The sequence below is a fragment of the Phascolarctos cinereus genome, unplaced genomic scaffold (assembly GCF_003287225.1).
Source record: "Phascolarctos cinereus isolate Bilbo 61053 unplaced genomic scaffold, phaCin_HiC Scaffold_2;HRSCAF=192, whole genome shotgun sequence".
NCBI lineage: Eukaryota > Metazoa > Chordata > Mammalia > Diprotodontia > Phascolarctidae > Phascolarctos > Phascolarctos cinereus.
In genome coordinates, this window is record NW_027555625.1 from 316,836,613 (window position 1) to 316,862,231 (window position 25,619).

General features: G+C 38.2%; 2 protein-coding genes across 6 annotated transcripts in view; one reads left to right on the plus strand and one right to left on the minus strand.

The window, feature by feature from the left end:
* Positions 1-25,346, minus strand: part of RPRD1B (regulation of nuclear pre-mRNA domain containing 1B) — an 83,969-nt gene extending 58,623 nt beyond the window's left edge. For 3 of the 4 annotated variants that reach the window (XR_013484794.1, XM_020990756.2, XM_020990755.2), the window contains exons 1-3: positions 24,804-25,346; positions 20,488-20,617; positions 6,552-6,685 (exon numbers count right to left, since the gene is read on the minus strand). Coding sequence is in view for 3 of the 4 variants with exons in the window: in XM_020990756.2 (XP_020846415.1) it covers positions 6,552-6,685; positions 20,488-20,617; positions 24,804-24,954 (415 nt within the window). In the remaining variant the exon portion in view is untranslated. The remainder of the gene's footprint in view (positions 1-6,551; positions 6,686-20,487; positions 20,618-24,803) is intronic. The other variant, XM_020990757.2, reaches the window with a different exon arrangement.
* Positions 25,347-25,430: 84 nt separating this feature from the next.
* Positions 25,431-25,619, plus strand: part of TTI1 (TELO2 interacting protein 1) — a 42,106-nt gene continuing 41,917 nt past the window's right edge. For both annotated transcript variants that reach the window (XM_020990754.2, XM_078150208.1), the window contains exon 1: positions 25,431-25,531. The gene's annotated coding sequence lies outside the window, so the exon portion shown is untranslated. The remainder of the gene's footprint in view (positions 25,532-25,619) is intronic.

Consider the following 25,619-nt stretch of genomic DNA (forward strand, 5'->3'; position numbering starts at 1 on the left):
GAGGAAAGGCTAATATTAAATTTCCAAAACATTTTTTTGAAAAACAGAGGTTACAAGTTATAAGGCATTGAGCTTGACTTCAATTATGGGCAAAATCCTAAAATATACTAAAAAAATGGTTAGTGAATATCTGAAAAAGGAAGCAGTGATCACAAAGAGCCAGCACAGATTAATCAAGAGCTGGTCATGGCAGACTAATTTCATTTCCTTTTTCGATAAAATTTCTCTCACTCATTTTGAAACCCTTTGCATCTGGTTTCCAACCTATTCATTCAATGCAAGCAATCTTTCCAAAGTTACCAACAATTTCTTAATTGCCAGATCTAATGGTGTTTTCTCAATTCTCATCCTCCTTGACCTCTATGAAGCCTCTGACACTATCATCTCAAGTCAACAAGCATTTACTCAGCACCTACTGGGCTAAGTGTTGGGGATACAAAGAAAGATAAAAATGCACTTCCAGCTGTCATGGAGCTCAGTCTAATGAGAGAAACAACATGCAAACAACTATATAAGGAGAGATATAAAAAGGATAAATAGGAGATAATCACTGGCATTAAGGGGAACAGTAAAAGGCTACTTGTAGAAGGGGGGGATCTTAGGTGGGATTTGAAGAAAGCCAGGAATTGGGAGGTGATGAGGAAGAAAATTCCAGACATGGAAGAAAGCTAGTGAAAATGCCAGAGAAGGAAGATGCAATGCCATATTCAAAAAACAGAAAGGAGACCAGTGTCACTGGATCACAAAGTATGTGGAAAGAAGCAAGGTAAAAGACTGGAAAGACAGATGATTTTATATTAAATCCTAGAAGTAATAAGGAGCCACTGGAGTTTGTGCCAGGGAGTAACATGGTCAGATGTTTAGAAGGTGGCAGGACTTAGCAGCTAATTGGATACAGAGGGGTTAGAAAAAGTAAGAATCAAAGGAGTAACAACCCCTATTGTGAGCAGGATGACTCCTCCTAGATGCTCCTTGCTCAGTAGGTTTTTGTGAAATTGTTCTCTCCTGGTTTTTCTCCTACCTACTGCACACACCTTTCTCAGCCTCCTTTGATAGATCTTCTTGTAGGTCAAGCTCACTAATTATGGGTGGGTGATCCCTAAGACTCTGTCCCTGACCCTATTCTTTTTTCCCTGTATACAAGAGCTCAGAGATCTTAGAAGCTTCCAAGATTTCAACTATCTATTCAAATGCATCCCAGAACAATTTACCTAGCTCTAATGTTTCCTTTGAATTCCAGTCCTGCATCATTAATCACCTTTTGGACATCTCAAATTGGCAACTTAAATTCAACACCTCAAACTCAACAGGACTCATTATCTTTCCCCAGAAGTCCTCCTCTCTTTTTCAACTTAACTATCATGGTTGGAAGGCACCACTATCCTCCCAGTCACCCAGGTGTTAATCTTGAACTCATCACTAGTACTCACTCCACATATCCAATCTGTTGTCCAAGCTTTTCCCCAAAGTAAAGGTCTGATCATGTCACTCCTTCCCTACTCAATATATTCCAGTACTTTTCTATTACTTCCACGGATCTTCTATTCGGCATTTAAATCTCTTCATAACCTGGCCCCTTCTTGCCTTTCTAATCTTCTTATGTACTTTACTCACCTCTATACTCTAGCTATAGTGGCCTATTTGCTATTCTTCACACATGATATTCCATCAGTGCATATACACTGGCTGTCTACCCCATAACTAGAATGCTCTTTGCTCTCTTTACTTCCCCTGGCTTCCTTCAAAATTCAGCTCAAATACTATTTTCTGAAGGAGATCCTTCCTGTTCCTCTCCTTTCTGAGACTGCTTCTTAAATAAATGAATGAATGAATGAATGAATATACACACTCATATGTATGTGTATCTGTGTATGTGTGTGTGTGTGTGTGTGTGTGTACACACACACACACACACACACACACACACACAATCCATTAAAATATGAGCTCCCTGAGGGCAAGGACTATGTTTTTGCTTTTCAGTTTATCTCCAGCACTTAGTACAGAGTCAGGCACCTAAGAAGCACTCAATGCTTGATGACTAACCAACCAGACTGGTAAATCAAACACTACAGACATCCTTTACCTAGATTTTTGTTAAGCATTTGACAGAATTTCTCATGCTCCTCTCACAGACAATACAGAAAAGTGTAGGCTAGAGAGTAGTAGTTAGGTATTTTTGGAAATGGTTGAATAGCTGGACCCACAAAAGAATCATTAATTAGTAACATTAAATGATATGGAATTAAAACGGCCATGTCTCGATTAGTGCAAAGAATAAATCTCATTAACAGGTCATATTATTAGAATATGCACTATTATAAGTTATAATTATATGTAAAATATGGTGATTTGGTCCTAGTCCAATGGAAATATGCAATGAAATTTTTTTAAGTAAGTTTTTTATCTGTTCATTAACATAATATAACAAAGGATAAAAAATGTGTTTCTGATTCAAGTTTTTTACACAGCAGTTACAGAAAGCAAAATTTTAAAGAATGACTGAATATCACACCTAAAGATAAGCCTACACTGATGCCATGACAAAAAGCATCATTATTGTTATTTAAAATATTTTGGCAGTATAGACTGAACTATCATCTTCATAATATGTTGGTAGATGCTAAGAATTTCATACACATCTTGGTAAATTTGCATGTTCACATTTTCACACAATGACTAAAATCAGTAATGCTTCAAATGCAATGCTGTTGTCCTTACAATATTTTTCAACAGCTGAGCTAAAATAATTTGAAAACCAGTCTTTGAAAATACCCTTAATCACCCATGCTTTAGCATTCAAACACTCAAGAACTGGAAGTGATAGATGGTTGCAACCTTTTAGAGCACAAGGGTTTTGAGACTGATAAACAAACACTCGTTTTAACTTAAAAGTCTTCTTCCTATCTTACCTCCCAATAAAAATATCTGGCGATCCTTGGACACTTTAAGTCCAGGTCAAGCTTTTTCTTTCTTAGAAATATAAATTCTTTATGTCCAAAGAGCTATAAAACTATGCATACCCTCTGATCCAGCAATACCACTACTAGATCTATATCCCAAAGACACCATACAAAAGGGAAAAGGATCCACATGTACAAAAATACTTAAAGCAGTTCTTTTTGTGGCGGCCAAGAAATGGAAATTGAGGGGGTGCCTATCAATTCGGGAATGACTGAACAAATTGTGGTATGTGAACATAACGGAATACTCTTGTTCCATAAGAAATGATGAGCAGACAGATTTCAGAAAAACCTGGAAAGACTTGGGCAGAGTGAAGTGAGCAAAACCAAGAGAACATTGTACACAGTAATAGCAACATTGTGCAATGATCAACTTTGATAGGCTTAGCTCTTCTCAGCAATGCAATGATGTAAGACAATTCCAAAAGACTTATCATGGAAAATGCTATCCACACCCAGAGAAAGAACTATGGAGTCTGAATGCAGATCAAAGCACACTATTTTCATTTTTTTTGTTTTTTTGCTTTTTGTATTTTTTCCTTTTTGTTCTGATTCTTTTTTGTCACAACATGACTAATGTGGAAATATGTTTAACATGATTGTATATGTATAACCTGTATCAGACTGCTTGCCATCTTGGGAAGGAGGGGAGGTAAAAAAGGGAGGGAGAAAAATTTGGAACTCAAAATCTTAGAAAAATGAATGCCAGGGAAAAAAAATAAATGTTGAAAACTATATGTGTAATTATGAAAAATCAAAATATTATTAAAATGCAACAAATCCCATATTTAGTAAATATATTGTTTTGTTGTTTTTAAAGTCACTTTCCAGAATAAGCCGATTTCATTCACTTCAAAATTTTGTAGAATATCATGCAATTATTTTCTTCAAAACACCAGGATATTCTAGCTGCTCTATTTTCATCTGCACTAGCCACCTCTCTGGTAATTTTAACATTATGCAGTTGAACTTGATTTTTAGCGCAATCAAACCAAAGCTTGCCAATAAAACGTTGCTGACTATCCCCTTCACTTCTCATTCCTTCTACTGCCTTAAACTTGAAGCTTTTATCTGATTGGCTGTTCCACTAAAAGAAATGAGTTTTTTACTGCAATCTTCAATCAATAAAACAAAAAGATGCCGTATTTCTAACACTTTTTCCCTACATAGTTGTATGCAAATCACCAAAAACTGATGCAACTTTATCTTTTTATTTTACTTAAATGTTTTAGAATATTCCATTCCACAGATTCAGGCATTCCAACATCTCATCCTATTTTAAAGTTACTATAATCACATTCATACTATTCAATTACAACAAAACTTTGTTCCAATGTAGTAACAAGCCTCTTTATTTATTTATTTTGCACTGGCAGTATTTCCAACTGACATGTCCTTCCTTTTGTCCATTTTGTTAAAGGTTCTTTCTAAAAAAAATTTAATAGAACTGTGGGTAATATGGTATGCATCACATCCACACAGGAGGATAATCAAACACAGAATGACTATGTAGCAGCATGTTAAAATCCTTACTTTGCTCTCATGCAGCACATAAAATGAATTTTGGCTGGCATTAATATGACCTGGTATTTTATAATTCACACTAAGTCAAATTTCACATTATTTAAGCCTGCATTAATTGAGACTTAGCTGTGGCTCAATGTCAACTTGGAAGAAAGTCTCTTTTGGAGTACCCCAAGGACCTTTGTTTGGCCTTGTGTTATTTAACATTTTTATCAACAACATGGTTAAAGGTATAGTGGGTCTGCTTATCAAATATGCAGATGACTCAAAGCTATGAGAGACAATAGTGAAGATCCAAAAAGACTTTAACAGTCTGCAGTCTGTCTGTCTGTCTCTCTCTCTACACACACACACACAGATAGATAGATATAGATAGATAGATAGATAGATAGATAGATAGATAGATAGATAGATAGATAGATAGATAGATAGATGTAAAAGCTATGCCTAGTAAAACAAAATTAATAGGGAAAAATGTAAAGTCTTACATTTGGGTTCAATAAGTCAATTTTACAAATATAAGATGAGGAAGCATGGCTAGCCAACAATTCAAAATGGATCTAGTGGAGATTTAATGGTCTACATACTCAATACAAGTCGACAGTGTGATATGGTAACCAAGAGCACTATTATTCAAGGCTGCATTCAGAAGTGGCACAGAGTTTAAGACTAAGAAGATAAAAGTCCAATCATATTCTGCCCTGCTGGATCCTCTTCACTCTACATAACCACTTTTAGTGATCTCATTAGCTTCTATGGATCCAACTGTCATTTTTATAAAGATGTACATACCCAAACCTAATCTTTTCCTGAATGCCCATCCCACACCACCAGTTACCTGCAAGGCATTCTACCCTTCCTCCAAACTTCCCTATTTCTGTCAAAGGTATCACCAATCTTTGTCACACAGGAAAGACAGCTTACATACTACAAGTTGGTAACCTTGAAGTTATCCTCAGTCTTCCCTCTCCTCTATCCTCCTTATCTGATCAGTTATTAAATCTACCTCCACAACACTTCTCTTATTCTTCCGATTCTCTCCTCTTGAACAGCTAGCAATCTAGTCCAAGCTCTCACTGCTTCCTGCTCTGAGACTGCAAAAGCCTCTTAAAAGTTCTTCCTGTTTTCAATTTGCCCTCTACACATCTACTGCAATAAACTTCCTAAAGTATAGGTCTGACTATGTGACTCTTGGCTCAAGAATCATCAATGGCTCCCTACTACCTCTAGGATAAAATACAAACTCTTCAGCCTGGCACCAAATGCCCTCTATAATCTAGCTCCAAACTACCTTTCCAGAAAGTTCACATTATTCCTCTGTACTCTACATTCCAGCCTACTTGCTGTTTCCTTCACTTGGCATTCCATCTCCCATTTGGTCCCTTTGCAGAAGTTATCACTCATTTCTGGAATATACTTCCTGCTCACCTGAAATTCTTAGAATCCATTGCTTCCTTGAAGGCTCAGCTCAAGTGTCATCTCTCACAGAAGAAGCTTCTTCTGATCAACTAGGAAGGGGCTGTTAGTACTCTCTCTCACATTAAATTATCTTGTACTTTCTGTTCTGTGTAAAGTTGTATTCCCCAGTAAAGTATAAGCTCCTTGAAGACAAGAATTATTTTCTTTTTCACTTTTGTTTTTGGGTTTTTTTGGTTTATTTCCACCAGGACTAGCACAGTGCCTGTGATTTTACTGCTACAGAGAAGTCCCAATGATGAAATACCAATCAATGCACATCAGCAACTCACCTCTAACTTAAGAGTCGTAGAGTTGCTTCAGTTCATTACTAGCTACATGACCATTGGCAAGTCATTTAAATTCTCAAAATCTAAGTTTTTTCATCTTTCAAAATAGAGATTATACTTATACTACCTACTTTAAATGGCTGTTGGAAGTCATGCTTTGAAAACCCTAAAGGGCTATATAAATAAGCTATTATAATTACTAATTATTGTTTCTCTGACAACTCTTTTAATGACTAACTATTCATAGAAACTCCCACTATATTTTTTCCATTTTCCATTTTTAACACAGGTAAAGTCCAGCAAGAAAACATATTTCTACCTTTAGGTGGAGGGCTGTTGGAGTCTTCCATAGATAACTTCAGCTGTTGAATGAACTCACCACCATAAACACTTCTTTCTTGCCAGATGTTCAGCAATCTTTCTAAAGGCTTTTTACAGCCTTCATCTGCCTCTCTATCCAGAAAATGTAAAGAGAAAATATCAAAATATTACTTTTCATTTTAAATTGAATTAAGCTCATTAAAAAAAACCAAAAGAATAAGATATATTATCATAATACCCCAGCAACCAAATCCAGGAAAGATTATCATTTCTTGTAAGGAATGTACAACAAAAAGGAATTCAAAAGTTATCCAAGGGCTATGTTTTCTTTCTTTTTCTCCCTTTAGGAAATAAATGTAAACAAAGCAATTAGACCTCTATCTCCTAGGACAGGTAAGAGCTCAGGATTTATAAAAGAGATATCACAATTTCAGGTGCTGACTGCTATTTTCTAACAAAATATTACCAACTAAAATCATTTGTGTTTTCAAGCATCCTAATGAAAACTCAGCTTGGAAATCTTACGGATTAATTTTAAAAGGAAACAATAAATACATTTAAAAGTTAGGAAATTCAACAAAACTCATCATTCAATAAAAGCTACGAATGCAAAACACACATATGCCTGCGCGCGCGCGCGCGCACACACACACACACACACACACACACACACACACACATAATGTGTCTATTACCCCAGGCCAATCTCCCTCAATTGTTTTTAAAGGAATCTCCCAAACATTTAAAGAAACAAAAACATATTTTTAAAAATTTTCAAACTGTTTTTGAAATGTTCAAATCTGGGCCCAAGTTTCTTGTTCAAAGAACCTAGGAAGATTTAAAGCACATAGCAAAAAACAGAATCCTTTATAACTGCACATCAAAAGAGAGGATTTTGGGACTTCTTTCCTTAAGCTTCTCAAAGAGAGTACTTTGCAGTAAAATGCCTTGCTAACAAGTATGATACATCTATTCTCCTCCACCCCAAAAAAATGTTAGGTAAGGGTAAGGGGTCTTTGTTTTATCCCTTTAAAACGATTATGCTGCAAAGATTGTAGGTTTAGAGCTGGAAAGGGCCTAAGAAGCTAAGTTCAATCTCTTCATTTTACAGATGAGGAAACATCTAACTGAAAAATGTTGTCCCCTCTCTGCCCTCGTGTGAACTTTGCAGTTGCTTAAGAAGCAATCTAAATGAACAGTTATGTATGAATTGACATGTAACAACCAGTACCTACTGATTTTATTTTTTCACCTATTGATTTTAAATAAGTATGAAACAGCTAAATATATGTCAAATCTTTTTTGTACTGGAATTCAATTCTGATTAATGTTATGGTGCTTATGCCTAATAATGTGTTAAGCTGTGTTCACAACTACAAAAACCAAAATTGCCACTATATCAAAAGAATTAAGGAGACAGGGACATGATTCCAGATTAGGAGACCAGAAAATAAAATTTCTTAATACACTCTTACGTGTCTCCTCCCCCATTAATTCATTCATTTCACAAGCATTTATCAAGTACATAGTATGTGCTAGGGACTGTGCTAGATCCAAGGATGCAAAGACAGAAAATAAAAGTGTCTGCCTTCAAGGACCTTACTTTCTATTGGGAGAAAAAGAAATGAAGACAGGTAAGTAAATACCATACAGAATGATTTTGAGAGTGGAAACAGAGATAAGTTTTGTTTCAGATTTGTTAAGTTTCAGATGCACTCCATGTCACTGGTAATGTAGGACCAGAACTCAAAGAAAGAGATGAGGACTAGTTAAGTAGATACGAAATTCATTTGAATAAAGATCCACAGAAAGAGAAGAGAGTCTAAGACAGAGCCCTGACAAACACCCACTTATACTGTTCAGAACTTGGATAATGATCCTAAAAAAGGAGATGAGAAGTGGCCAAAAAGGTAGGAGAAAAACCAGGAGAGAACAATATCATAAATCAAGTATCTAGGAAGGGATTGAGGAGAGGAGTTGTCAACAGTGTCAAATTCTCCAGTGGTCAAGTAGGATGATCCAGACCTCACATTTAATGGGTGTTAGGAAATCCCAGTATGGAAACTCTCTTCACCAATGCAGATGGACAACCCATCTATATTAATGTCTCATGGGCCACTGAGAGGCTTGTCCATGGTAACAGAATGCTTACGCCAGATTTTTTTGTTTTTCAGTTGTGTCTGACTATTCATGATCCCATTTGGGTTTGTTTGTTTGTTTTTTGCAAAGATACTGAAGTGGTTTGCCATCTCCTTATTCAGCTCATCCTACAGATGAGAAAAATGAGGCAAATGCGGTTAAGTCACTTGCCCTGGGTTACACAGCTAGTGTCTGAGGCTGGATTTGAACTCTGGTCTTCCTGTCTCTAGGTCTGGTGCTACTTAGTTGCCTTTATACCAGAAGCAGGACTTAAAACCAGGTCTTCATGATGCCGAGACCAGTCCTCTTTCCAGTATGCCCTGATGCATCTAATTACTAGCTTACTAATATACACTAATTGAGGCAGCTAAGTGCACTGTGGATAGAGCTGGGTCTAGAGCCTGGAAGAACTGAGTTCAAATCTGGCTCAGGACACTTACCATGGTGTGACCCTGGGTAAGTCACTTTAACCTCTGCCTGCCTTAGTTTCCCCAACTGCAAAATGAGGATAATAACAGCATCTATCTCATAGGGTTATTTTAAAGCTCAAATGAGATAACATTTGTAAAACAGCACAGTCCCTGGCACATAGGAGGCACTAAATGCTTGTTCCCTGCCTTCCTCCCCCTCCTTTTTATCCTAAATAATTTTCTTTCACACTTTTTCCATCTTCTTACACTCACAAACACCTGGGCTTCCTCTGGAAGCCACTGTATCCCCAGTCACCCTATACAGTCCTAGGTGTTCCTTCTCTTATTCCCTGTAAGAACTTCCTATATTTCCTGTAATATATTTATCTCTACTAAACTGTGGGAAGAGGAAAATTAAGTATATTTACTTATTCTTGACTGCTTACTCCAAGACTGTTTCACTGCCATGAGAACTAAGTTAACTCTCTTTTCTTTCTAGATTCACATCAGTCTACAGTTATTCCTTCCAGATTACTGGGGGGGGGAAGGGTTAAGGATGCAGCACCCTCACTATCTGGAAAATTCACATAAAATTTATTGCCCTTCCCTTCATACCAGGGAAGAAGTATGAACTATTATGGTATAAAAAGATAAAATGTTGATATTATACAATGCTATACATATATTTTATGCATTTCTGAGTTTCTAAATTTTTTTCTGTGTCTGCTAGCCTTCACATATTATCTGCAGCTTCTATAAAATTCTCAAAAAATTCCCATTTAATTACTTATGCTGACCTGAAATATATCAAAACTGCAATGGGTAAAGTTGCCACGTGGAAAGGACAACTATATATCATTTTATCCTATTTCTTGGTACTTACTGGATAATTCTCCTCCAATTCCTAATTCATTTTCCCCTCCAAATTTATCCTTGCAATCAAAGAGGACTTCAATACAGACAACATAATATATGTAGACAATAGACATTGGTATCTCCTCAACACCTGATTTCCCTATTCAACTCCTATGTCCTATAATCTTTGCTCCACCTCAGCCATCCATAAAGATGCCCATCCCATAGATCCCATCATCAAACATTATTTCTTACACGATGCTGAATTCTGAAATTCCTCTCTCCCGTGACAATATCTTATCTTCCCTTCTCTCCCTCTGCCAAACTCCTCCTAGAATAGTCTTAATTCTCATTACAACCTTCTGCCTCTCAACCCATACTCCTCCTCTCAGTTTAGCACCCTTGCTCTGGCCTCTTTCTTTATTCCTCTCCCTCAGTCAGGCCACTATTGCTGATTAGTTCAACCACATATTATTCTCTGCCTCTGAATTCCTTGCTAACTTGTTCTGCATCACTCATGCCTTGCCAAAGGCCAACTCTGAGTTATTCACATCATTCCCTGTTTCACTCCTATTCAAATGTTGGTCCACTACAAAATATATTACCTAATCTTGACTTAGCTCTTATTGTTGTTCAGTTATTTGAGTCCTGCCTGACTCTTCATGATCTCATTTGGGGTTTTCTTGGCAGACACAGGAGTGGTCTGCCATTTCCTTCTACAGCTAATTTTACACATCTGGAAACAACAGTAAACAGGGTTAAGGGACTTCCCTGGGGTCACACAGCCAATAAGTGTCTGAGACCAGATTTGAACTCACCAAGGTGAGTCTCCCTGACTCTAGGCCCAGCACTCCACCCACAGTGACACCTAGGTACCGTTGGCCTTTATTGCTGCTATACAGTAATTCTTGAGATTTCCCTTGATTATCACACCACCCAAAGTGGTTGTCCCAAATTTTCTTTAGCTTCCTCAAGGCCTCAATGCCTCCTTCACCCGATTTCTTCCTCTTAGCATGATGTTTACAACTTCTACCTTACTGAGAAAACAAAGGTAATCTGCAATGAACTCAAATTCCTTTTCCCCTGCTTTATATCTCAAAATCCCTGACGTTATCTTTAGTATCTTTTGTTCTCTTTTCTAAAGAAACGTGCTTCTTCATCTTGGCTAAACCAATATCTCTACTTGTACCTTTGATCCCATACCCTCTATCTTCTTTGGGAATTTACCCCCTCAATCAGTCCACTTCTAATTCTCATCTTCCCAATTTTGGGGTCATGCACAACTCTTTCTTCTCATTCACCACCCATATACTCCACATAGCTTCCCAAGTGACTTTCCAACTTTCCCAAAGTGAAGGCTTACCATATCACTCTCCTACTCAAACAATTCCGTGAGTGTGTGTGTGTGTGTGTGTGTGTGTGTGTGTGTGTGTGTGTGAGATCCTATCACTGAATATAAACCCCAACGTTTGGCATTCAAAGATCTTCCTAACATGGCCCCCAACTTACTTTTCTATTCTTAGTACACACTACTTCCTTAGTTCCCCTCACTCATCACATGGTTAACACTGGACATGGCATATAGGCAGCACTAAATAAATACCTGTTCCCCTCCTCTTTTTCTTCAATGTAGATCCCTTTCTTTCTTCCTTTCGATCTTACACTCACAGACACCTGGGCTTCCTCTGGCACTCAAAGTATTCCCAGCCACCCTCTCCAGGACTAGGTGCTTCAGCAACACTAGCCTTTTTATTGATACTTGCTGTCATACCTATGCCTAGAATGTATTTGCTCCTCCACTTCTGCCTCTCAGAATTCTTCATCTCCTTGAAGACTCAAAGGCCACTTTCAACGAGACCTTTCCTGATTCCTGCCCCATTTAGCAGCTGACGCCTTCCCTCCCCCCCAAATTACTTTGCATGTAACTACTTGGTAAATACCAACAGCTGTACATTGTGTCTCCCAGTAGAATAAAAGTTCTATGAGAGCAGGGATGTTTTTGCTTTTACTTTGTGTCTCCAGAACATAGTAGATACTCGGTGTTTGTTTTTATCTGAAGTTTCTTCCTTGACTTCTTTCAAGGACCTTTCTCTGCTCTTTACAAGAAAGGAGGTCTAGGTATATCTCCTTTAGCCTTAACAAAAAAAAAAAAACAAAAATCCTTCATATAACCCTATCATCCCCTCAAATTATCATTCTACATATCTTCTTTCACAGGCAAACTTCTTTACAAAAAAAAAAAAAGGCATCTATACATGTTGCCTTCAGCTTTTCATTTTCCACTCCTCAATTCCTTGCACCTAGCTTCTGACTCCACCATTACACTGGAATTGCTCTCTCTAGGGTTACCAGTGATATTTGAATTGCTAAAGACTTTTCTCAGTCCTCATCCTCATCAGCCTCTCTGAAATTTTTGACACTGCTAATTACTTGCCTCCTAGATACTCTCCTCCCTTCACCCCTATGACAATACTTTCTCCTGATTTTCCTCCTGTGTCTGGCCATATTCCTCTCCTGTTCAAAATTCTTCAGTGGCTCCCTGATACATCTTGGATTAAATACAAATTCCCTAGTTGAACATTTAAAGTTCTCTGTAATTTAGCTCTACCCTGTATTTCCAAATTTATTTCATATAACTCCCCTTTCACACATTCTACAGCCTAACCAAACTAGTTTTCCCCGTTACTTAAATTTGGCATTTCATCTTCTGTCTCTGCAATGCACTCCTTCTTCCCCTCTGCCTCTTTCAGAATCCCTATTGTGGTTGTTCATTTGTTTCAATCTTGTGAAACAAACAGAGTTAAGTGATTTGCCCAGGGTCACACAGCTAGTAAGTGTCTGAGGTGACATTCGAACTCAGGAAGATGAGTCTTTCTGACTTCAGGCCCAGCTCTCTATCCATTGTATCACCGAGGTGAGGGATATAGGATGAGATCTTAAGTAGATGGTAGGGTCTAGTAAAGTTTTTTCTAAGGATTGCGGAGATGCATATTTGAAGGTAGTAGACCAAGGAGCTAATAGATGGGGAGAGGTTAAAGGTTTGAGAGAGGACATAGCTGAGGATGCAATCTGCTGGAGAAGACAGGAGAGGAAGGGATTAGATGCATATGTAAGAGTATATAAGATACATGGGATAGCCTTCTGAATCTGTAGTGGGCCCAGCATATCTCCTGGGAGCTTTGTGGGTTTATTACTTTCTTGTGATTTACCTTCTCCCAAAGCAAACTACAGAGAACAAAATTATTTTAAATGGAAGCTTCCAGTGAATTAGATTTGTGCAGAGGTGGGGGAACCTATGGCCTTAAGGCTCTAGGTCCTCAAGTGTGGCCCTTTGACTGAATCCAAACTTCACCGAACAAATCCCCTTAATAAAAGGATTTGTTCTGTAAAACTTGGACTCAGTTAAAAGGCTGCACCCAAGGACCTAGAAGGCTACATGTGGTCTCGAGGACATAGGTTTCCCACCCCTGGTCTTGTGTTTTATCTGTCTGTGACTTTGCCAATGTATGGAACTCCCGCTGAATTCCAATCTAGCTTCCAGCATACCCGGGGCTTAACATCTGTCTGCCTCAGTTTCCTCAATTATAAAATGGGGATGAAAAAAGCACCTACTTCACAGGTTTGTTGTGAGGATCAAATGAGATATTTGTAAAGCACAATTCCTGGAACACAGTAAGTGCTTAATAAATTCGTGCTCCCTTCTCTTTCCTTTGTGGGTAAATTCCTAGAAAAGTTGTCCACATTTGTTTCTCCACTTCCTCTTCACAACACTGTGCAGTTTGGCTTCTGACCTCATTACTTCACCAGAACCATTCTCTCCAAGGCTGCCAACAATCTTTTAATGGCCAACCTAACGGTCTTCTTTCAGTGCTCATCCTTCAAGATCTTTCTGCTGAATTTGACACTGCTAACCACGTCTTCTGAATATTCTTTCTCGAGTGTGTTTTCATGTCATATACCTTCTTTTAGTTCTTTCTCTCTCCTATCTGTCTGACCACCCAGTTTCCCTAAATGTGGATGTTGCCAAGATTCCATTCTGAGACTTCTACCTTTCTCTATCTACACTTTCTTGGTAACCATGTCAACTTCCAAAGAGTTCATTATCATCTCTATGCAGATGACTCACAGTTCTATGTACAGCTCCAATCTTTCCAATGAGCTTCAATCCTGTGTCACTAATATCTTCTAGCTTTCTCAAACTCTAGAGGTCCAAAACTGAACTCATTATCTTTTACCCCAAACTCTACCCTCTCCCATACTTCTCTATTTCTATCAAAGGTACCATCACCACCATCCTTCTAGTCTTTTGCCTTTAGGCTATCCCTAGCCTAGCACTTAGTACAGTGCCTTGAATACAGGAGGCACTTAATGCTTACTGATTGATTGAGCTGCCAAATCTTGCTATTTCTATCTCCACAACAACTTTCTTATCCAACCCCTTCTCTCTAATCACACCTTTACCACCTTAGTTTAAGCCCTCATCTACCCCTATATTATTGCAATAGTCTCCTAATTTGTATCCTGGCCACAAACCTTTCCCCATTCCAATCCATCCTTGATAATAAAGCTGCCAAAGTAATTCCTCTTAAGCACAGATCTGACCATATTACTCCCCTACCAATAAACCCCACTGACTCCCTATTGCCTCTAGGATACAAATATAAATATCTGCTTGGTTTTTAAAGCCTTTTTCAACCTATCCCCAACCTATCTTTCTAATCTCACTCTCCTCCCACACTCTGGGATCCAGCCAAACTGACCTCCTCTGTTCTTCATATCTAACATTCCATCTCACATTTTTATGTCTTTGCACTAGCCATCTACCATGCCTAGAATATGCTGCCTCATCACGTATGCCTCGTGAGTCTCTGTCTTCCTTCAAGATGAAGCTCAAGTATCACCTACACAAACTGCAAGTTTCCTTCCTCCCAAAATATATTTACATTTTTATACTGTATATTTATATCATAATATAATATATTTATATTATGCATATTTATATTTATGTTATACATTTATACTTAGCTACTTTCTTTTTATTCCTTTTATTTATTCTGTATTTGCATACAAAACTTGATTGTACTTGTTTCCCTCATTAAAAGCTTCTTTTGAATAGAGATTATTTCACTTTTTGTATCTGTATCCCTAGTGCCTAACACAATGCCTGGAACACAGAGGTTCTTAATAAATACTTACTGACTGTGAGAAGGGACCTCATGTTCAAAATACTGGTTCAAAGGTACTGCAAGACTTTAAATAATTCATAGGAAGAGAGGATCTTAAAGATAGGATGGACCTTAAAGATTTCTCTAGTCCATTCTCTTTTTACAAGGGAGGAAGCTAAGGCCCCAAATGGAGAAATGACTTGTACGGTCACTCCTCAAATTAGCAGTAAACCTGGCACAGAAACCCAGGTCCTTCTAATTCCTAGCCTAATGCTCTTTCTACTACAGGATACTCTTGTCAATTGTGCTTATTATGTTCTAACTTATCATGGTACTTTAAGACTACAATAAATCAAAGAGTTTTAGTTAAACTCTTAGCTGACTAGAGAATGTAATGGATCAAAATAGTCCACTTCCGCCAAGGCAGCTTACTTCCCTATGATTTTATAATGTCCAACTTCTTAAATGACTAAAAAAAATACTCTGCCTCAGATATTATATACTTGGATCACATTTGGTGAATTTTCAGTCATAAATTTCAGGGTTATGTGAAAAGTGTTCAAAAACTTTATTTGCTGGTAATGATCCTTAAAAGGCTGGACTTAGAATATACTGAAGAGAAGTGACTTTGAACAGCAGTAACTTACTTTGCAAACTGAACTAATTAATTCTAAAATTTTTCAAAATTTCAAAATTTTTAAAAGTAGCAAAACACTTCTTTACCACTCTCTGAATAAAACTGTGACATTTGCATTATCCAATATTACATGTTTCTACTGCTGATCTGGCCAATAGACTCTACTCTTTTTTGTATTTGTTGTTGTTGTTGTTGTTGTTGGGTATTTTTTTAAATACAAAACATACATTCATTTTAAAAAGTTAGGTGGTACTTTAAAAACATCTGAAAACTCCACAATTTTGTAAAATTTTGTAAAAATATCCAAAATGTTTTTTGTTCTTGCTATTCACTCAGCCTTGTAATTTCATGGGTGTAGGAAAATTTTGGAGTAAAAAATAACACTACCAATAAAACAATTTACCTACAGCTTAAAATCTTAGACTTGCCTGGATCACTGAGAAGTGATTTGTCCATGGTTACATAGCTAGTATGTACCAGAAACTGATCTTGAAGCCAGGTCTTCCTGATTCCCAGACTCAATCCCAGGTTGTCTTTCAGTCACCCTATTTGCAATCTGAATTGACAACTAGATAGTGAAGTACATAGGGTGCTAGACATGGAGTCAGAAAGACTTGAATTCAATTCTGACTCCACACATTTAGTAGCTACGTAGCCCTGGGAAAGTCACTTAACCTTTCTGCCTCAGTTCCTTCAACTATAAAATGAGGACATAACAACACTTACCTCACAGGGCGGTTGTGAGAATCATATGAGATATTTGGGAAAGCGCCTGGCACATAAGAGATGGTATATAAGTGCTTTTTTCTTTCTCTTCCTCTTTAAGCTTGTTGTTTCAGTAAATTAAAAACAACTAAGAATATGCTGGGTTTTTTAAATAGTAATTGTCCTCATACAGCACAACAAAATAATGAAAATCATTTAAGTATGCTATGATTTCATAACTATTTCAGTTATGGTTTCAACACTAACAAATAGTTGAAATCGCCTACAAAGCATTCTAACATAGATAGAAAAAAATATGAAAATGTGAATGTGAAAAATATATTAAAAATTAATTGCTGCTGTTGAAAATTGAGGACATGAACTTGAAGGCTTTCCTAGACATGTCAGTCCAGCTGTCTCTCCTTTGATCTCCTTACGTACTTATTGTCCAGACCACTCAGTACATGCTACCCAGTATTCTTTTTGTGGGCGAGTGGCAAAGTGGACAAGAGATACAGGGCAAGAGTACTAGACTTTGAATAACAACCAATATATATCTTAAGCACCTATTGTATACCAGTGAATATGTAGACACTGGTGATAAAAAAGTGAAATAGCTGCTCATCCAATGAACTCAAATTCTACAAGGAGAAAACAACATGCTCACAGATAATACAGGAGATACATAAAAATATGCAGTGATTGAGGGCAAGGGTAGGCACTAAAAATTGAGGGAATCAGAAAAAGTCTCTTATAGGAAGTAGCACTTGAACTGAATCTTAAAGAATACCTGGGCTGAAGTCCTATCTTTGTAAACTTGGATAAGCCACTTCCCATCTGGGTCTCAGTTTCCTCATCTGTAAAATGAGGGAAATGGACTAAATGTTCTTCCACCTCTGACATTCTATTATTCTACTTATCTTTTTACATACATAGTTTGTTCTCCATCTTCTTATTCATACTCTCCACCTCCCACTCCCTGCAACTATATGAATACGAGAACCATTCTTTATGTCTCTTTGTATTCCCAGAACCGTGCATATTCAATAAATATTTATATAGCAGAACTAAAAGGGAACTTAGAGATTATCCAGTTAAATTTCTCACTCTACAGATAAGGGAATTATGTAATGATAAAAGCTGGTAAAAATAAAAGCTATATCTTACTCTAAATGCAAAATAATATGTACAACAGTTATGTAAAAACTAATGAGGTACTTTGTATAGAACAAATATGTCTTTTAGTCTTTCAAACACAGGAACTTAACTACAATTTTAAAAAAGGCCACTCCATAGACCACTAACTCTGACTCTGGTTTGGTGACTGTCATTGCTGGTATTTTTCTTAAATGATAATCAAATGTAGAATATCAACTGAATTAAAAGGATCAATTCTCTTTGTTCAGTATAAAGCCATCACTACTGAACTATAAAAAGACAGCTGAAGAGGTCCAAGTCTTCTGACAAGGTAGCCTTTTAATCACAATCGAAACTTGATTACGGACACATCTAAACCAACTATTAAGTTACAAAATAAGCCATGTGTCTTCAAATTTTTAATAACACTAGAAAGAGAATGAAGAGAGAAACTGATAAGAGCACTGAATACAAAAGTAGCCCTTGAAAAAAAGCAGACAGAAAGGGGGAATAAGAAATACTGATAGGATTCTCCTTCCCAAAAAGCTTCTGGATAGTTTTAATCAAGTACCCATGGCCTTTCTGATGACTGTAAAATTATTTTTTGATATATTCCAAGTCACTTCCTAACCTTTCCTTCCTTGCCCATTGTTAGTGCTCTTCCCCTCCTCAAATTATCTTGCGGCCATTTATCTGTTTATATGTTACATTTGCCCCCTTGTAGAATGTAAGACTGGTTACTTTTTGCCTTTGTATTCCCAACATGTAGCATAGTATCCAGCCCATAATAGGTGCTAAATGTCTGCATTTCTGAATGGAATTTCTAGTCATAAGAGTTAAGAAGATCAAATTTTAATTCCCAAAATTTCTCTCTAAAAAAAGTTACTTTCTGTTTTCCAGTCATGGTCATCCTGATCAATACTTATCGGCAAATGCTCTAAGGATCACCTCTACTTTCTAAAGTGTATTATGTAGGTTTGAAGATGGGGCACATTCAACTTCTAAAGTAATCTTCCTTATTTTAAGGCCTCCTATACCATTCCAAGTATTATATTCTAGCAGTCTGTTCAAGAATGAATTTATATTGGAAAGACCCAATTTTTAATCATATAAAAGCCAATAACATCCTCAGTTTTTTTAGTGTCATCAGTTTAGAACTTAGCTTTCCTATGGAAAAGAGGAAAAAATATTTTATTTGATAATATACTCAAATATTTTTCTATTTCCTTTTTTGTTTTTTTAAAAATTATATCACATTCTTTTTTTCTGATTTTGTCCTTCTGGCAAAGCTGAGGGGATTTGGGGGGTTTTGTTCTGTTTTGTTTTTTCAATGTGAAGTAATGTTTCACTGAAGAATAGCCAGATTTTCTTTTCTACTGTTTCTCTCTATGGAAAACAATCTACAGCTGAATGCTTAACTAAACGATACACATTGATGTTTCCTAAACATGTTCAAAGACACAAGAAAATGTTGACATAAGCAATGTTTCTCCTTCTAAAACCTTAGACTTGAAAGTATGCATCAAAATGCTTAACACACATGTCAATTTCTCATTATGAAAATTTCCTTCATTCAGTTCCAAATTTCCTGGCTTCCCTTTATTCCAGGGATATTCTACAACTACAGACTAGCATTTATAGATTCAATCAAATTATTTCTAGATCTAAAATATCCTGTGGTATTTTTATCTCCAGAATCAAATATAAAGTCCTTTGTTGACATTTAAAGCTCTTTACAGCCTGGACCCTTTCTAACCTTTTTCCAGTCTTTTATTTTACTATCTTCTGAACACTCTAAAGTCCAAAGACATCAGCCTACCTACTGTTCCTACATGATACTCTATCTCCCATTCCCTACCTAGAATGCTATTCCTCAAGTCTGCCTCTTAAGACTCCCAGGCTTTCTTCAAAACACTGTTCAAAAAACCACTATCCTGTCTCATTCCCTCCCCCTGCTGCTAGAACCTCCTCTGTAAGCTTACCTTCCATCTATTTTACATGTATCTTATATGTAGGCATTTTTAATATATTGTCCCTCATTAGAACACAAGCTCCAAAAGGGTAAGAATTATTTTTCCTTTCTTTGTAACTCCATGCTTGGCAAACTGCCTGGCAAGAACTTAATAAATGCTTGTCAGTTTCTTGTGACGAAATTTTTCTTTATCACATTTAAAATAATTCAGGCTGTCATTTACATCACTACATGGAACATGCTATGGTGCTCTTTAGCAAAAACAAATAGGAAAGGTTTAGCAGGACAACACTAGATCCAATATTGATTTTGCAGATTAGTAATTACTGCTTTTGCTGTTACAGAAACAAGTACTATCTTTAGCTGAAAGAAAAACAGGCACAAAACTTTGGTTCCTGGAAACAGAGCAAGCATGCAAAAATGGAGACATAACTTATTCCTTTTTATTAGGGCACCATCACCCAAAACTCCTCTTCATATAAAGGTTGATATAAGTCAAAGGACTATTACTCTGCGTTCTGATCTTTAAGAGACCATAAGTTTGTTGACTGACTTTAAGAAAATTTAAACTAAATATGCTATTTACCATGTTATTGATCACAAGCTAAAGACAACTCAATAAAACCCAAGTACAATATGACCCAGAAAATTATTAGGATAAGTTGTTACATAATTTGGAGAAAGAAAGAGTATCCTTAGTAAGAGTATCCCTTAAGTATTACTGTTGAATTCTCATAATGTGCCAAAATGTTTACATAGTTGCTAGAGCTCTTAAGGATTTAGCTTGAAGGAAAACCATTAATTTGGCCTGTATAGCTATAAATATCCTGACAAAAATATTTAATTTTCAAGTGGTAGAGAGTTTCACACAAAGTAATAAAAGAATTACAGGAAAAAAAAAGCAGACAACATACCTGGCAACATGGGAAAAAGCATCCACGAGGACAGATTCAAATTCCCTAGTGAATTCAGGCCCCTTCCTCTTACTGTTTTGGATGACATCATTTGCTAAGTATAAAAACGTAAGCTTTCTATTTGATTTGGCTGAAAGAAGAAAAGAAAATACTTTAACTTACATTGTAACTGTGCTATTTCTCATCTCATGGTCAGTTTCTTACCAAAGCCTACTTACTATATAACAGAATACAAACATATCTTTGTTAGAGGTCAAGGACTGTGCATTTAACAAACTTCATAGAATATAGCAACAAATGCACTTAAGACCTAATTTTTTTTACCAAAGCTGGCCTAAAACTAGTATAAAAGGAAATAACTGTCTTAATTTCTTCATGAAATAAGTCTCTGTGTCAAATGCACAAAGTTACAAATACTATCTTAAGAAAAGATCCGAAAGGTTAAGAATTCGAAATCCAATAGCACATGGCAAAACAAAACTTTTACTTGAAAATACAGGAATATACTGCAAGGATGGACATTTCTAACTGCTGTTGTTAATTACTATATGTTACTGAAAGAAACTAAATCAGAACCTGTTCTTATTTCAAAATCACTTTTTGTTATCCACAAACCAATAGTTAAATTTTTTTCCTGAACATTTTTAGTCACCAGTCCAAGGTAGCTAATTCTGTAACCCAACAGAAAAACCTCTAAAAGATGTATTCTTTATTTAAAATGCAAAAATATATTAATGCTATGTTATCAGATCATTACTTAAAATTTACACACATGAAGTCAGGAAAATAAAAATTATGGCTCCCACAAAACCCATAATTCTTTTTTTTTATACATAGTAGATGCAGTATTTCCTATTACTCTATATGGTATCATATATTAAACCATAAAAACTTCATACAGTATGTCTGAGTTACAGTTGCTTTGGGGAACATTACTGAATTTCCTGGCTTCCATGCACATAACTTCTCGACCATAAAGTTGCATCACCAGTTTTTGGTGAAGGTTTTCTTTTAAAAGGAATAAATAAAAATGTAATCAGATATCGGAACACTAAGTTTTCTTCAATACCAAAGTACTTGAACTCAAACGTATCATACTTCAACCTTTACCCACCTTACAAACTAGTCTTTGCTCCATTTTTCTTCCCCTTTTGAAAGACACATAGCATGCATCACTCAGCAGTTACAAGATAGTTTCAAATGTAGTTATTGATAATAACTGAAACTTAAATTTGGGGTTTTAAAAAAACACAACAGTTTAAATATTTCCCCCAAAAGTTCATATAAATATGTCTGCTCTCAATTCCAATAAACATCTAGTAACAAGTCAGATCAACAAATAAGAAATTTAATAATCTAAAGGTACTTTAACAGTTTTAATAATTGGTCAAAAACAAAAGTGGATTCAATAATTACTCCTGTATCCCATTACAGTAACAAAGGTATAAATACCATAGGAGGTATTTCTTTTCATACACCTGTTTTGGGAAGCTGGAGAAATCCATAAATACCAAGTTTGTATTGATATTAATCAACAATGAATTCTAAAATAAAATAACAATAGCCAATTCTTAAATAAAGGTTTACATATTTCACATGTCTTACGTTCAAAAACCCAGAATCCAAATGACAAGAAAACAATTTGGACACTGTAGAATAGCACTACGGCAAAGTGGAAAGGGTGTTGTATTTGGAGTAAGATCTGGGTTCAAATCTCAGCTCTGTTACTTACTGCCTTTGCAATCTTGGACAAGTCATTTAACTTCTCTGGACCTCCTTTGCAAAATTAGGATGTTATGAGCAAGTGAACATTGAGTTCCCTTCAAGTTCTAACCTATGACTCTATGAATCAAAATTTTTCCAGCAGCTGAAATTATGAATTCCATAAGACAACTAAGGATAAAAAATCAAATATTTTCACTGCTAATAATGACAATTATTTTCATCACCTTTCCAGCCAAACTATTATGATGTGCTTTAGGATGAAACGCTCTTCCCTTCTTCAGGAAACATTCTATGCCCCTAGCAAGGAGTCATGTGTATAAAGAAAAGTCATTTCAGAGGAAAATCTAGACCTCAGGAATTACTGGAACAGTAATTTTTTTTTTGAATCCCCAGATACATGGACAATATACTATAAAGCTTTCATCTGTTGTGACATTAGAAATCAAGGCTCTCTTCAAAAGGCAAAAATCGATCATTTAAGCTATCTTCCTCTTCCCTTCCTCTCTCTTCCACTCTTCAACTCCACTCTCCCAATCAGTTCATTTGGTTGTTAGACAGAGACAAAAAACTTCCTGACTTTCTTTTGAGGTCCTGAGAACAGTCTTAAAGTTACCTACTTTATAGGCAATATATTTACTTTTTAAAGAAGTTGTTTCTTCAAGAGCATTTTAAACAAATTACAGTATAGAAGTGGCTCCATAAACTGAAGAAAAAAAAATAAGGGTGAAAGAGGAAAAATAGGAGTATGTACTAGGTAAACAGAAAAATTTCTAGGCAATGAAAAGCAATAATTTTGGTCAAGTAATTTTAAGTACTTCAGAGGTATGTTTTTCCTAGTTTTTTTGTTTTGTTCTGTTTTTTTACTTTTTGGTGAGGCAATCAGGGTTCAGTTATTTACCCAAGGTCACACAGCTAGTAAGTGTCAAGTGTCTTTGGCCAGATTTGAACTCAGGTCCTCCTGACTCCAAGGCAGGAGCTCTGTCCCCTGTACCACCTAGCTGCCCCCCAAGACGTACTTTATAAGGAGACAATAGTGAATTTGGAGACCTCTGAAATACACACTTCTAGATGATAAAGGGTTGGGAAGAACACCAAAAAGCAGCATCAAAACCTATCACAGAACCCCTACTGATGGTTCAAGTTTTGGGGAAAGCACAGTACCTTACATATAGTAGTAGCTTTAAAATTCTGCTGCTGTGAACTAGCCCAACTACAACCAAAAAAGTCTCTGGCACCAAAGACCTAACTTTAGCTACTTCCAGGTGTACCTCAATGAGAACACATGCCTGCAGGCCCCTTCATCAACCCAACAAAAAGATGCTGAATATTAAAAGTGTTGAGAAAGAAGTAAAAGGGCAGATAGATCAAAACGAGATTCCTCCCTCCTAAATGAAGCATTTGGGAGTCATCAGCAATCACAAAGGAGTGGGAACTCAGAGGGCTGCCCAAGGGGAAAACATGCAGGAAGAGGTATAAGGGACTAAGTAGAGGAGAATACTTGAAGGCAAAAAGGGTATGGAAAAAGTTGTGAGGAAGAGTGCTTGTGTGAAGGGTTGAGGACTCAGGTGGGAAGGGGTGTGTGAATGACAGAGACAGTAGTGGAGAATTGGAGGGACATTCAGTGGAGACGGGTGGGAAGCTAGAAAGTCAAGAGGCGTGTGCATGGAGAGTTGGAAGCTTGTCAGAAAGGTCCTGGAAGGTTGGGATGGAGAGACAGAGCTAGTGGAGGCCTGGAGAGAGATGGGTAGGGGTACTGGTGGTTTGGGGACTGGTCAGACAGACAAGGAGGGGTTCATTAAGAATGGGGAGCTATTCAGATAAAGGCAGTGTAAAGCATGTGGAGAAAGAGGACAGACAGGTGGTGGAGAGCTGGCGGCCTGGCACAAACACAGAGAGAGAGATGCATGAAGGACTGGGGAGCTGGACAGACAGAAGTAGAAGGGCATTCGTGGAGGGTTAGGAGAACTTAGCACAATACCTTGGCACAGAAAATGTGTTCAATAAATGCTTACTGACTGTCCAGACAGAGGTGGGGGGGGGGTTTTGAGGCACAAAGTAGTGGAAGGCTGAGCACCTCTGGCATAAGAATTTCTACTGCCTTTCTTGCAATCCCCAGAGCTAGGACAGCGACAGGCACAGCCCTGCAGCTTAATAAATGTTCGGCTGACAAATCAGACTGAAGAAGAGGAAGTCGGGGGGCCTGACAGAAGCACATGGAGAGGGGCACATGTGGGAATAGGGAACTGGATAGACCGGGGAGGGGGCTGAAAGGCTGCTCCCCCTTAACAGTGCCTGACACACAGTAGGCATTTAATAAATGCCTGCTTCCAGCTCCGACGGAGGTAGGGGGAGGCAGGGGACAGGGAAGAAGCACATGGAAAGGGATGCACTAAGGATTGGGGAGCTGGGCAGACAGCTGGGTTCCTGGAGGATTGGGGGGTGGGGTTGGCCCAGGGCCTGACAGATAATAGGCGCTTAATAAATGGGTTCGGCCCGAGACAGGGGAGGCAGAGAGCTGGACGCATGGGGATCGGGGGAGCTCTCAGACTGCCGGGGAGGCGGGGGCCTGACAGCCCCGACTGGATACGCACCTTTGCGGAGCTCGCGGTGCCACACCGAGACGATGGGCCCCGCATGCTTGCGGTGATGGATCAGCCACAGAGACAACGTCTGGACGCTCTGCTGGGAGTTACTCAGCTCCGAGAGTTTCTTCTCCAGCGCGGACTCCGAGAAAGAGGACATGGTGGCGGGAGGGAGGGAGGACTGGCGGGCTTCCGGGCGGGGCGGAGCGGGAAGAGGCAGCCGATGGACACAGGCCCGGGGCGAGGTCCAGTCCGAGACCGAGCTGCAGCCGGACTTGTCAGGCCAGGCCGAGAGCCTGAGGGGCCAAGGCCTGAGGGGCGGCCGAGTCTCCTCGGTAACAGCCGCCTCCGCCGCCGCCACAAGATGGCCACCTGACCTCTCACCCCGCCGCGAGAGAGGGCAAAGGGCAAGGGCCGGCGCGGAAGCAGGAGGGAAGCGGGGCGGTGGCAGGCGGATGGCCGCTGAGCTTTACCTTCGGTAGACTTTCATTTACCCTCCCAGAAGACTGCCCAAAAGAGGAGGTAGAGAAGGAGGGGGGTAGGGGGTAGGTTAGGCCGGGCCCCGCTGCGGAGTTCCCGGAAGGGGCGGGTACCGCTCTCCCGGCGCGCGAGCTCACTGAGTCTAAGTTGGTCCCTTTTTCCCGCGTCCCGGGACCTTTCTCGTGCCTCGGCGCGCCGGTGTAAACGTCACTTCCGGGAAGGAGCTCGAGTGGTGGGAAAGACTAGAAGAGAACCAGGTAAGGGTTGGTGTGCGGAGCCGAGGGAAGAAGTTTCTCCCCGAAGGGAAAAGGAGGGTACAGTGAACTGGGGAAACCGAGGTTAGAA